The 13,535-nt window shown below is 50.7% G+C and overlaps 1 protein-coding gene across 1 annotated transcript; it reads left to right on the top strand.

Annotated features, from left to right (window-relative positions):
• The first annotated feature begins 6,045 nt into the window (after positions 1–6,045).
• LOC146063014 (uncharacterized) lies at positions 6,046–11,663 on the top strand. Its single transcript, XM_083175021.1, has 2 exons — positions 6,046–7,275; positions 8,775–11,663. Exon 2 carries the CDS (start codon positions 10,863–10,865, stop codon positions 11,661–11,663), a length of 801 nt encoding a protein of 266 aa, XP_083031147.1. The 5' UTR covers positions 6,046–7,275; positions 8,775–10,862.
• The last annotated feature ends 1,872 nt before the right edge of the window (positions 11,664–13,535 follow it).

Below are 13,535 nucleotides of genomic sequence, written 5' to 3'. Positions count from 1 at the left end.
GCGGAGCTCGTGAGTGTCTGCTCACGGCTCCGCCTTCTAATCCCCGCACACCGCTCCTTTCTACCCGCAGCCGCTGCCTGCGTCTATCACACTGTGTGACAGAGCGGCGCTGGCAGCAGCAGCGTCGACCCCCGCCCGCCCTCCTTCCCAGTAGGAATGGAGAGAGGAGCCAGCCCTACAGCGAGACACAACAGGCAGCACACAGGTACGGTATGTCATGTGTGCTGGGAGGGGTGTTAAAATCTTCTTGGGGGGGGGGGGGGGGCACTCACTGTAGTTGCCGCAGGAACCCAGTGGCCACCCAGCACTGCAACCAATCACTCACATTTCAAAAGCCGCATGTCCTCCTGCTGCCCCATGCCACAATGAGTAAGTCCAGTGTCATGCTAATACTGTCACCCGCTCTCAACACTCCCCTGCCGTGCAGACGCTGCTCACCTACTATGCTGGGCATTGGAACAGCTTTTCCAGCCACCTGGGCAACCAGCACAAAATGCCCCCTTGGCAACCAGCATGCATACACAACCCCCTCTGTGGCAACCAGCATGTAACCCCTGCAACAAGCATTTAGGTAAGCAGCACTTATGTGAAATAATGTGTACTGGGCATAACGGCGGGTGCTATAATGTGTACTGGGCATAACGGCAGGTGCTATAATGTGTACTGGGCATAACGGCAGGTGCTATAATGTGTACTGGGCATAACGGCGGGTGCTGTAATGTGTACTGGGCATAACGGCGGGTGCTGTAATGTGTACTGGGTATAACGGCGGGTGCTATAATGTGTACTGGGAATAACGGCGTGTGCTATAATGTGTACTGGGCAAAACGGCGGGTGCTGTAATGTGTACTGGGTATAACGGCGGGTGCTATAATGTGTACTGGGCATAACGGCAGGTGCATTAATGTGTACTGGTCATAACGGCGGGTGCTATAATGTGTACTGGGAATAACGGCGGGTGCTGTAATGTGTACTGGGCATAACGGCGGGTGCTGTAATGTGTACTGGGAATAACGGAGGGTGCTATAATGTGTACTGGGAATAACGGCGGGTGCTATAATGTGTACTAGGAATAACGGCGGGTGCTATAATGTGTACTGGGAATAACGGCGGGTGCTGTAATGTGTACTGGGCATAACGGCGGGTGCTATAATGTGTACTGGGAATAACGGAGGGTGCTATAATGTGTACTGGGAATAACGGCGGGTGCTATAATGTGTACTAGGAATAACGGCGGGTGCTATAATGTGTACTGGGAATAACGGCGGGTGCTGTAATGTGTACTGGGAATAACGGAGGGTGCTATAATGTGTACTGGGCATAACGGCGGGTGCTATAATGTGTACTGGGCATAACGGCGGGTGCTGTAATGTGTACTGGGCATAACGGCAGGTGCATTAATGTGTACTGGGCATAACGGCGGGTGCATTAATGTGTACTGGTCATAACGGCGGGTGCTGTAATGTGTACTGGGCATAACGGCGGGTGCATTAATGTGTACTGGTCATAACGGCGGGTGCATTAATGTGTACTGGGCATAACGGCGGGTGCTGTAATGTGTACTGGGCATAACTGCGGGTGCTGTAATGTGTACTGGGAATAACGGAGGGTGCTATAATGTGTACTGGGCATAACGGCTGGTGCTATAATGTGTACTGGGCATAACGGCGGGTGCTATAATGTGTACTGGGCATAACGGCTGGTGCTATAATGTGTACTGGGCATAACGGCGGGTGCTATAATGTTTACTGGGCATAACGGCGGGTGCTATAATGTTTACTGGGCATAACGGTGCTATAATGTGTACTGGGCATAACGGCGGGTGCTATATTGTGTACTGGGCATAACGGCGGGTGCTATAATGTGTACTGGGCATAACGGCGGGTGCTATAATGTGTACTGGGCATAACGGCGGGTGCTATAATGTTTACTGGGCATAACGGCGGGTGCTATAATGTTTACTGGGCATAACGGTGCTATAATGTGTACTGGGCATAACGGCGGGTGCTATATTGTGTACTGGGCATAACGGCGGGTGCTATAATGTGTACTGGGCATAACGGCGGGTGCTATAATGTGTACTGGGCATAACGGCGGGTGCTATAATGTGTACTGGGCATAACGGCGGGTGCTATATTGTGTATTGGGCATAACGGTGGGTGCTATAATGTGTACTGGGCATAACGGTGGGTGCTTTAATGTGTACTGGGCATAACGGTGGGTGCTTTAATGTGTACTGGGCATAATGGTGTGTGCTATAATGTGTACTGGGGCATTACAGTGTGTGGTGTAATGTGAATTGGTATTATTATATGGCCTCACCCCTTCCGCACAAAGCCATGTCCTAAATTTTTGGTGCGCGCCTTAGGCACGCACTGTCCCTGTTTTCAGGATTATGTATTTTCTAGTTTTGTATGTATTCTGCTTTATATGAGTGGGCCAATGCACACTCCCCCCCCCCCAGGACCCCCATGTGTCATGCTGTGGGAAGGAGAGAGGAGGCTTTATTCCAATGGGACCCAGAAAAGGTCGGGTAGGACCCCAATTTTTCTATCTGAGGGGTCCCATGGACCCACTATTTTTGGGGGGTTTTCACGAACATTGTGTGTGTGGCATAATATGTAATGGGCATTATGATGTGTGATATATGTAATGGGCATTATGGCATGTAGCCTAATGTGTAATGGGCATTATGATATGTAATATAATATGTAATGGATGTTACGGTGTGTGTGGCATAATGCCTAATGGGCATTTTGGCATGTGGCATAATGTCTTAATGGGCATTACGGTTTGTGGTATAATGTGTAGCATAATGTGTAGTAGCTCTCAGTTCAGAAGTGAGACTGTCTGCAGGAGGCAGCCATTATATGGGACTTCTTGCCACCAATACTCCCACCATCCATACCTGCTCCACATAACTACTAGTGCTTGAGGAGGTGTGGACCCCAGAAATATCATGTATGAGGCCCCAAGATTTCTGTTGCCGGCCCTGCTGACTAATGGGGGCTATGATGCTACTACTGTCAGTGTACACTGTGCTTCCAAAGCAGCAGAACTTACCAGCCCAGCTACATACAGGTGGCAAGCACTGTACATGAGGTAATGACAGCTTATTTGCCCTACAGTATCAGAATGTGTACGTCTGGAGGTATCCAGAGCCAGAGTGCGATGACATGAGGTAAATCCGGTCCAGTGCATCTCCCTAACAAGAACGCTCCTTTCATCCAGAAGAAGGCCAGGTTAGTAGCTAGTACACACCACCATGAAGCCGAACCTTATCCATATAAACACACCAGTAGCGTAACTCTATCTATACACACACACACGTAGCCTAACCCTATCGATACACACACAGGTATCCTAACCCTATCTATACACACACACACACACACACACACCTAGCCTAACCCTATCTATACACACACACATAGCCTAACCCTATTGATACACACACACAGGTATCCTAACCCTATCTATACACACACCCACACATAGCCTAACCCTATCTATACACATACACACCTAGCCTAACCCTATCTATTCACACACACACAGACACACATGTAGCCTAACCCTATCTATACACACACCCATAGCCTAACCCTATCTATACACATACACACCTAGCCTAACCCTATCTATTCACACACACACACACACACACACACACGTAGCCTAACCCTATCTATACACACACACACATAGCCTAACCCTATTGATATACACACACACACACACACACAGGTATCCTAACCCTATCTATACACACACCCACACACACATAGCCTAACTCTATCTATACACATACACACCTAGCCTAACCCTATATATTCACACACACACACACACACACACAGACACACATGTAGCCTAACCCTATCTATACACACACCCATAGCCTAACCCTATCTATACACATACACACCTAGCCTAACCCTATCTATTCACACACACACGTAGCCTAATCCTATCTATACACACACACATAGCCTAACCCTATTGATACACACACACAGGTATCCTAACCCTATCTATACACACACCCACACACACATAGCCTAACCCTATCTATACACATACACACCTAGCCTAACCCTATCTATACACATACACACCTAGCCTAACCCTATCTATTCACACACACACGTAGCCTAACCCTATCTATACACACACACATAGCCTAACCCTATTGATACACACACACGGGTATCCTAACCCTATCTATACACACACCCACACACACATAGCCTAACCCTATCTATACACACACCCATAGCCTAACCCTATCTATACACATACACACCTAGCCTAACCCTATCTATTCACACACACACACACACGTAGCCTAACCCTATCTATACACACACCCATAGCCTAACCCTATCTATACACATACACACCTAGCCTAACCCTATCTATTCACACACACACACACACACACACACGTAACCTAACCCTATCTATACACACACACCCATAGCCTAACCATACTTTCCTACCTGACCCTCTCCATGAAGGACACAATGCTCTGTTCCTGAACTTCCCTGGTAATGTAGGATTGTCATCACCTGTGGTGAAACACCTTTTTTTATCAATTAACTAGCTCACCACAGGTGATGGCAATCCTACATTACCAGGGAATTCCAGGAACAGAGCATTTTCTCCCTGAAGGAGAGGGTCAGGTAGGCAAGTATGAGTCTAACCCTATCTATACACACACAGTCAGTCAGTCCTCAGGGCCCACACAGTGCAGGTTTTCCAGGTCTCCTCACAGAATCAAGTGAAATAATTAGCTCCACCTATGGATCTTTTAAAAATGTGTCAGTCAGTAATGAGTGCACCTGTCAGGTGATCTGCAAAAGTGAACTGTTTGGGGTCCTGAGGACAGAGTTTGAGAACCATTGGCCTAACCCTATCCATTCACCCTTCCCTCCCAAAGTCTAAAGCCCCGTACACTCGGGGGAGATATATTACTCAGCCATATATTGCTAGCAATATATAGCTGAGCAATATATTGCTCAGTTTCTCCTTTTCATCAGCGACCAGAGATGGTCGCTGATGAAAAGGAACCTCAGCCGGCGGTGCTGCAGAGGTAATCAGCTGGTCGCCGGAGCTTGAGAAAACGTGAGCGCGCACCCAGCGATTTATCGCCGGGGCACACTCCCATCACTGGCAATATGGTCGCCAGCGACCATATTTCCAGCGATTTCAGCCCCTATCGCCCCCGTGTGTACACAGCTTAACCCTAATCTTTCAAACACCCTGATATGCAGCATAGCTGTGGTGGGGAAATCTGGTGAGGGGGCGTGGTCAGCCCGGATGGGAAGGAGTGATATGAGGCGGGAGTAGCCCCGCCCCCTTGGCTTAGCACGCCCCCTCGCTAGATCCCACCCCCATTAGGGCTGCTTTGAGCAATTTCCCGGGCTGGTTTAAAATCCCAATCCGCCCCTGCCCTCAAGGCACCCCAGGGTGCTACGGCACACAGTTTGATAACCACTGGTATAGGCTGTCTTATTTAAATAAGATAAGTGATCAGGAAAAGGTTAAACATAATAAGTAAATACACAAACATAATAGAACCAGTAATGCACTCTCTTAGCTCACAATCTCCCACTTCATGGTAAGGCTCCTGTTTTTTCCTCCTGGCAGCTGCTCTCTGGTCCTTTGCGATGTTTGAGTTCAGATCCACACATACAGTAAATGTGGTAGAAGAAGCTGGTACACTGATCATGTGCAGCAGCTCTGCTCTGTCCCTTACACTGCATGATGTGGTGGCAGCTCTATTGATCATATTATATACCAGTGCTATTGTCATAATTTCAAGGCACTTGCCAAGAGGATGGGGGTTTCTGCGCAACCAGAAATCCCCCCTGCATTTGCCTATGAGGCATATAACACTGTTAACAAAAAAGTTCAAGGAGACTTTATACGCAACAAGTTATTACCCAAATGTACACTAAATCAAAGTCACCCAATTGCAGATCAATTCAAATAGAGTCTAATTTAATTAATTACAGTCTAAATATATTTAAACAGTCATAACATGTGCAGCTCCTCTGTAATCAAGGCACAATAAAAATGTCCGATAATAACTTGTTGCAGCCTAAGAACCACACCCAGGTGTCACCCTCCGATGGGTGACACTAAAATGACGACTCCTCCGCAGTGACAAGGACCTGGGTGCTGCACTGTGATATTATCATGCAGCTCCTGTCACTGAAATGGAGCAGTAGTGTAGGCAGACGAATCTCCAGGGTACTTGCTAATTCCAAGTGAGCTAAAGACTTTTCATACCTGGGGAGAGGAGCAAGGCCGAGGGCCTTGCAGTTTCACTATCCATGCCACCACTGGTTGCATTTAGTAACCCGTGTGGGTCCGTTTGGGTACCTTCTTCTGACCTTGCTCCTCCCCCTGTCCTGCCATGTCACGTAGCAGGTCCTTTAGCCCACTTGGAAATAGACCTAGCCAAATCTCCAGAGGCAGCCCAACATTTCCAGGAGTGCTCGGCACCTTTGAGTGATGAAAATAGGATCCAGCCTAGAGGTCATGCTCTTGACCCCATTGGTGCCCCTGGATAAACTAACAACCAATCAGCTCCCCTGTCATTTTTTCAAATACAGCCTGTAGACTCCATTTCATCTTTCTCTGAGCTTTGATAATTTTCCTCTATCATAATACAGATTTACAGTGACAGCAAAGTTATGAGCTACATCTAAAAGTGCAATTATATTTGAGCCAATAAAATGGTGCAATAGAACTAGACAGAGTAGATGATGCAACAGATAAAATATATATTAAAGTGTATATCAGAAATTCCAGGGAAATAGCATGTAATAAAACTTCGCTCATTTTTATCTCTGTTTTACTGGAAAAATCTGCTTGTTACAGCTGCTCCATTCACATTCGCTTCCTCTTTACTTGTCTCACATAGACCAAAAAGAAATACATGATCTAGCGTACTATTGTTTTTAAACCAGGGGTTTATCTATGGCAGGAATTTGTGAGTTGGACAATTTGGTCCCCACCCCTGACCGTTTCCTCAGCGGGCCACAAGTGCTGACGATGCATGCCTGTCCAGAGGCTGAATGATGTTACAGAGAGCATTCCAGGCACACCGCAGAGAGTTGGGGGGAAGCAGAGGAGACCGTATACTTCAAATGAGATTCCTGATGGATATTGCAACAACATTATGTTTAATATCCTCTCCAACTTCTATGGATGAGGGCAACTAGCTCTAGTAACCTCTTCCCCAAATGACATCGCTGATCACAGGTACAGAATTTAGGCACACAACATAAACCAGAGAATATACAGGGTGACTTTTAATCTGCACAATATTAGTGTATGACACGTTATTACTTTTATTTTATTATTGCTAAAGCAAATGTGTGTATGTAACTGCCATGCATGGGTCATGCACAGGCCAAAGATTTAGGAAGCACCTTTATTTGTGAAGTCAGGTTCTGAAACAACAATGCATAAATTGTCAAAGCTAAAAATGTAATGCTACCCATACACTTATGCAATCGGATTCGATGCAACATCGAAAGTGTGATGTCCATCGAATCCGATCGCATCTTGTGGTGCAAAAAGTGCCCCCTTTCAGCACCCGATGTCGCATGCCATCTTGAGATGGCTGGAAGAGGGCAGGGCCAGTGCCAGACAAGGGGGGGGGGGGGGAGGGTATTCGGCTGCTCCACACAGGGGGAGTCCAGGTATTGCGGCAGCAGACCAGCTGCTCCACACGTTGGGAGGGGTGCCGGCGCTCACCTGGGGGGGGGGGGGTATTCGACCGCTCCACACGGGGGGGGGGGGGGGGGGTGTCCGGGTATTGTGGCAGCAGGCCGGCCGCTCCATACAGGGGGGGTGCCAGGTATTGCGGCGGCAGGCCGTTGCGGCGTTCCACGGGGGGAACGGGTGATGCGGCCCTGGCCGCTTAGTCGCTCCGGAGGGGGGGGGGTTTGAGATACGGACACTGCCGCCACTCACCTCCATCCAGGGGGGGGGGACCTGCTCCAAATTGCTGCCCTCCAGTGGCCGGTGCCCTAGGCAAATGCCTAGTGGTGGCGCCGGCCCTGGAAGAGGGTAGGCAGAGGGCGGCAGAGTAGCGTAGAGCTAGCAGGCGGCGGGGTTTAGCGGTGACGGCAGATTTGTTTAAAACACTGGGCAGCCCAGAGAGAGCTCAGCCAATCAGAGAGCTGCCTAGTGTTTTAAACAATTCTGCCGCCACCGCTGACCCCGAGCCACCTACTATCACTACTTCTAGCGCTGCACTACTCCACCACCCTCTGCCCGCCCTCGCCACCAGCGGTTCCTCCGTCCACCTCTCCCAAAACCCTATGCCGGGAAAAGCATTAACCTCCGCCCCCACCCACGGATTGCATTTGAGCAATCGCATGCGGTTAAAAACCACTTGTGACCGCTCCTGCAATTCGATAGATTTTATGTACAGAACTAAAGATCTATTGACGCGACATTTGACGGTGTGCCCACGCTTCACGTTGAATGGTTCTTTAAAAATGCATACAAACGGCCAGATGTGGTCAAAATAAAATGATTGCATGCAATATCTCACAAGTGTATGGGCAGCATTACTCTGTAGACCTAACGACTATAATTTTTTTTTTATAATCGCAGAAACTAATTTTACAATCCTATTTCCTATTGTAAAATAAATGTATGTGATTATAAAAAAATGATAGTCATTAGGTCGTTAAGAGAGAGAATAATTACCAATCAGTTCCTTACTCTCATTTTTTTTTTCATGACAGATATTGGTCATTAGGTCGACATGTATTGGGTTTGACCACTGAAGGTCGACATGGCTTAGGACGACACATGAACTAGGTCGACATGGCTAAGCCCGACAGGGTTGGAAGGTCAACACAAGCATTAGGTCGACAATGGGAAGGTCGACAGTCAAAAGGTCAACATGGGTTTTTCATCCGCTGCCCAGCGTACATGGGGGGTTATTCTAGTTCACTCACAAAGGCACAATCACTCTCTAATGGTCAAAACCATATGCACTGCAGGTGGGGCTGATGTAACATGTGCAGAGAGACTTAAATTTAAATTTCGGTGGGGGGGGGGTGTGGTGCCCCAGAACTGCACACACCCCACACTCCCCTCAGGACACTAGGGGTTACTACATAGTACTATTCCCCACACAGGAGATATGGGGTTAATAATTCCCTGGGACTTCGCGCCACTGGAATGACTGGCAGGCGGATGGAGGAGGGGATTGGCTGAGGAGAGAAGGAGGAGTGAAGGCTGGGAAGGGAAGGACTCACGTGAGAAGGACGGCGTGCAGGGAGAGAAGAGGCGAAGCGTGATGGCGCCTGCCAAACAAAGCGTGTGGTGAAGAGGGAGAGCCCCAGGAAGAGAGGAGAAGGAGAGCGGAGGACGACACCAGCCAGGCAGCGTGGAGAAGCAGCGTCACAGCTGATCCACGGCGACCCCGGTGCTGACCGCGTCACCCGTCAGACGACGCGGCGGAGGAGAAGACCGAGAGGCTGACCGCCCCAGCCGCTTCCCCTATCCAGCGACAGGAGGGCCGGCGGAGTCACGGAGTGGGGCAACGCTGCGCTTGCAGCGCCCCCACTAGTGCGCCCCGGTGAGGAAGATCAGGCCAGCAGAGACGCCAGTGGTGTGGAGAGCCGAGCTGCCGATCGTGACGGGCAGGAGCCTGCAACTGCTTCCTGCCATCAGGTACCCACTCCCAGGCCAGCCTTCCAGCAGCCAGTCCCCAGTGCCGCCACCCCCACTGACCCTGCAGCCACTTAGCCCCAGTGCCGGCACCCCCATACTGGGGGACCCCCTCCTTTGTAACTGCACCACCCGCATCTAAGAAGGGGACCCCGTGCCTAAAGCCCCAACTTTCAGCCAGGAACCTTAGGAGAGAGATCCCAAGGGACCCGGATTCTCTCTGTGGGGTTATTGGTTCTATTCTAAGCTATACGGTGCCCAGCATATTGTCCAGTGGACAGCTCCGTTTAGTGAGGACAGCATCATCTTGTGGCCAATTCTGGAATACCTACCTCCGTCAGTAAGGAAATTCCTGTTTAGGGCCTTATACAGCTGCTTATTTGTTAAAGTTCCCTTCTACCTAAAGGATTTCATCTCTATCGTTATACGGACACTCGTGTGGACTTCACGCCCTCTCCTGTGCACAGGTAGACCGAGACTGGGCTATCCCAAGGGTGACGTCACCTCAATTAGTTAATCATACTGGTATACCGGTTAACCGATTTAGTATTTCAAAAGTATCTCGGTTGTGATTTGGTTATGTATAATGTGAGTTGAATACATGCAAAAGGTAGCCTCCAGTGTTGACGGTACCGTGTCGACTCGTCAACCCCATAGTAGCCTTAAAGCGGGGGTGTTTTACCCCGAGCACTGCCACGGTACCAGGAACACCTGGAAACTGTAGGGTCCTAGTGGGGACGGGCAGATACTGGTTAAGTTATCTATGTCTGATACGTATTGAGATTAACCCTTCAACCATTATTGCAGTCTACTGTTCCCTGTGATAGGTGCTGAGTGTTAGGACAACTGTTTGTCACTGTTACTATTCGCTGAACGTGCCTTAATCCCCGAGTACTGCTGCGCAGCAAGGGTCAGTGGGCACAAGTTGCCTTTATTTCCTAATAAATTTGAGTTGTACCGCAGAACGTTGTCCCCTTTCATTGAGGTGTCCCTCCTCCAGCCACCGGAAGACAGAAGAACGGACGAACCTGAGTCGCCACTGAAGCGGTAAGGTAAGGGGAACCCGTTCCCTTCGTGCACCGGCCACCACATAAAACTTGGCGTCACACCGAACAGGATCCGGGTGCATCAGGAGAGGGACAGCTCGGTGAAAGATGGAGCAGCAACAAGGCGGAGAAGCGGTGCAGCAGGTAAACCCGCAAAACCAAGAACAACAGGACGTCCAAGACACAACACCGGCTGCGACCATAACTCTGCCATACTACTTCGGGGCCCCGTGGCTCCCGACCTATAGTGGAGATGATGACCAGCTACAGAAGACCTCGTTTGCAGACTTCAGGAACAACATCGAATCCACGTTCCGGATGTATAAGCCTAGCGAGCAGCAGAAGGTGGAAATCCTGATGGGACAACTGACGGGGTCGGCACGCAGAGAAGTGGCCTCATGTCCGATGGGAGAGAGAAAAAGTGCGATGGACATGCTGAAGAAAATCTTCACCACGTTCGAAACGATGACAATCCCTGAGCTGAAGATGAAACTGTACGCCCGCAAGCAGCGGCCAAATGACTCCCTACGGGACTACGCCCTGAGTCTGCAGGAGACACTAAAGGCCATCATGGCAGTAGACCCGGAGGAAGTACGAAACGCTGATGAAGCCCTAACGATTCAATTCGTTGAAGGAGCGTCCCAAGAGAACGTTAAGGTTCAACTGCGATTGCTGAAGTCACAGATGCCAGGCAAGACCTTCCGGGACTTTAAGACGGCTGCTTTCGCCATCGTCGGTAACCCCAAGGGAAGGGAGGAAGAGTACCCGGAACTGATTGGCTTCAGAGAAGGGGTGAAACCAACGGGATCCACAGCCAGCGGCACGGAGAAGGTGAAATGGCCCCACGACTTGGCGGTACAGGGTGGCCAACAGCCCGACAGGGACGCGATGCAGACACTCCAAAAATAAATGGAGGGGTTGGCCGTAGGGATGGTAGAGATGCAGAGGGAGATGCGCCGAATGGCGAGCTCGCCAGCACAGAACTATTCGGAGCCAAAATGGAGAGCCGAAAGACAAAGACCGGCCCGAAGTAGGTGGGAACCGCCCCGAGAGTATGACCGGCAGCCTCCCGACCAGTTTGAGGGGCAGGGACGTCCGATGCACTACCGAAGCCAAGAGGCCGGACGCACAGAGAGAGGTTGCGACCAGGACAAAGATTTAAACCCCAACGCCCCGAGGTCAAGGGCCGAGCCTTGGGGAGGACAGGAAGTGTAGGTCCAGCTCCCGGAGATGGGCAGGCTTGCTGCGGCAGACAATACTATATTGATGCAAGCGAGTTACCTGCCACATCGGACCGTTACCCTCCAACCCGCATGAAGAACCAGGGAAGAGTGGTCTGGTTTCATGTACAACGGGGATACGGTTTTATTAATTGCGCTGACGCAGAAAGGGATATCTTCGTCCACTTCACAGCTATCGAGAAGAAAAATGCAAGAGATTCCTATCGAAGTCTCGGGGCCGGAGAGACAGTGGAATTCAACATCATCAAGGGAAGAAAGGGCCTCCGAGCAGCCGATGTCACTGGCCCTGGTGGAGTCCCCGTCAGAGGCACCCAATATGCCACAAGAAGGAAGCGCTGCCGGAATTACCCAAGTCGCCAAAGCCGTCCACGATACTACCCCCCGAAAAATCCACCTCAACTGAATGGTATGTACCCCAAGGGAACAGAAGATGGGAAGACGTCCGGATGTAGCCAAAGGAGTCCTCAGGTTCGAGTGCTGAGCGAGCCAATGAGGGACAAGCTTTCAAGATTCGAAGTGAACCCCAAGCGGGGGCTGAACTCGTACGCAGTCGAACCCATGTCGACAACGGCGGGTAGCTGGACCTCGAAGCTCGGCAGCGTCCGCCCAGGACTGGATCAAAAGCTAGAAGCAGCATCAAAGGATGATGGGGATGAAGAGCCGAATGGTGAAGCGGTCCTCTCGCCTCCGCTGCCCACTGACCCTCTCGAGCTATTGATGATGGTGGGCTGGTCCACTATGCCGCGTCAAGCCCAGTCTAGGCCGCCAGTTGAATCACGCACGCCTCGCGCGGCTGTGGAGGTGACCCCCGAGTCTGAGCTAAGGCGCTCCGAAAGGAGTACTCGGGGTACACTTCCCCGACGGTACCAGGATTAGATAGCTGCCTGTAATCTGTTGTACATATATTGTAACTGTAGAGCATTGTCATTGTACTGTTGCGATTGTAATTTAAGTGTAAAAGGACTATTATTCGCTATGCTGCGATGAACGGGGACACGCATCCTAAAAAGCGAGGGTGAATGTGGTGCCCCAGAACTGCACACACCCCACACTCCCCTCAGGACACAAGGGGTTACTACATAGTACTATTCCCCACACAGGAGATATGGGGTTAATAATTCCCCGGGACTTCGCGCCACTGGAATGACTGGCAGGCGGATGGAGGAGGGGATTGGCTGAGGAGAGAAGGAGGAGTGAAGGCTGGGAAGGGAAGGACTCACGTGAGAAGGACGGCGTGCAGGGAGAGAAGAGGCGAAGCGTGATGGCGCCGGCCAAACGAAGCGTGTGGTGAAGAGGGAGAGCCCCAGGAAGAGAGGAGAAGGAGAGCGGAGGACGACACCAGCCAGGCAGCGTGGAGAAGCAGCATCACAGCTGATCCACGGCGACCCCGGTGCCGACCGCGTCCCCCGTCAGACGACGCGGCGGAGGAGAAGACCCGGAGGCTGACCGCCCCAGCCGCTTCCCCTATCCAGCGACAGGAGGGCCGTTGGAGTCACGGAGTGGGGCAACGCTGCGCTTGCAGCGCCCCCCACTAGTGCGC

The sequence above is a fragment of the Crinia signifera genome, chromosome 3 (assembly GCF_055691185.1).
Source record: "Crinia signifera chromosome 3, ASM5569118v1, whole genome shotgun sequence".
Taxonomy (NCBI): Eukaryota; Metazoa; Chordata; class Amphibia; order Anura; family Myobatrachidae; genus Crinia; species Crinia signifera.
Note: the sequence above shows the minus strand (reverse complement) of the source record. Positions and strands in the feature narration are given on the sequence as shown.

What these genes read in the sequence shown, in the direction of transcription:
- LOC146063014 (XM_083175021.1), top strand. Translation starts at nt 10,863, where the DNA reads ATGGAGCAGCAACAAGGCGGAGAAGCGGTGCAGCAGGTAAACCCGCAA.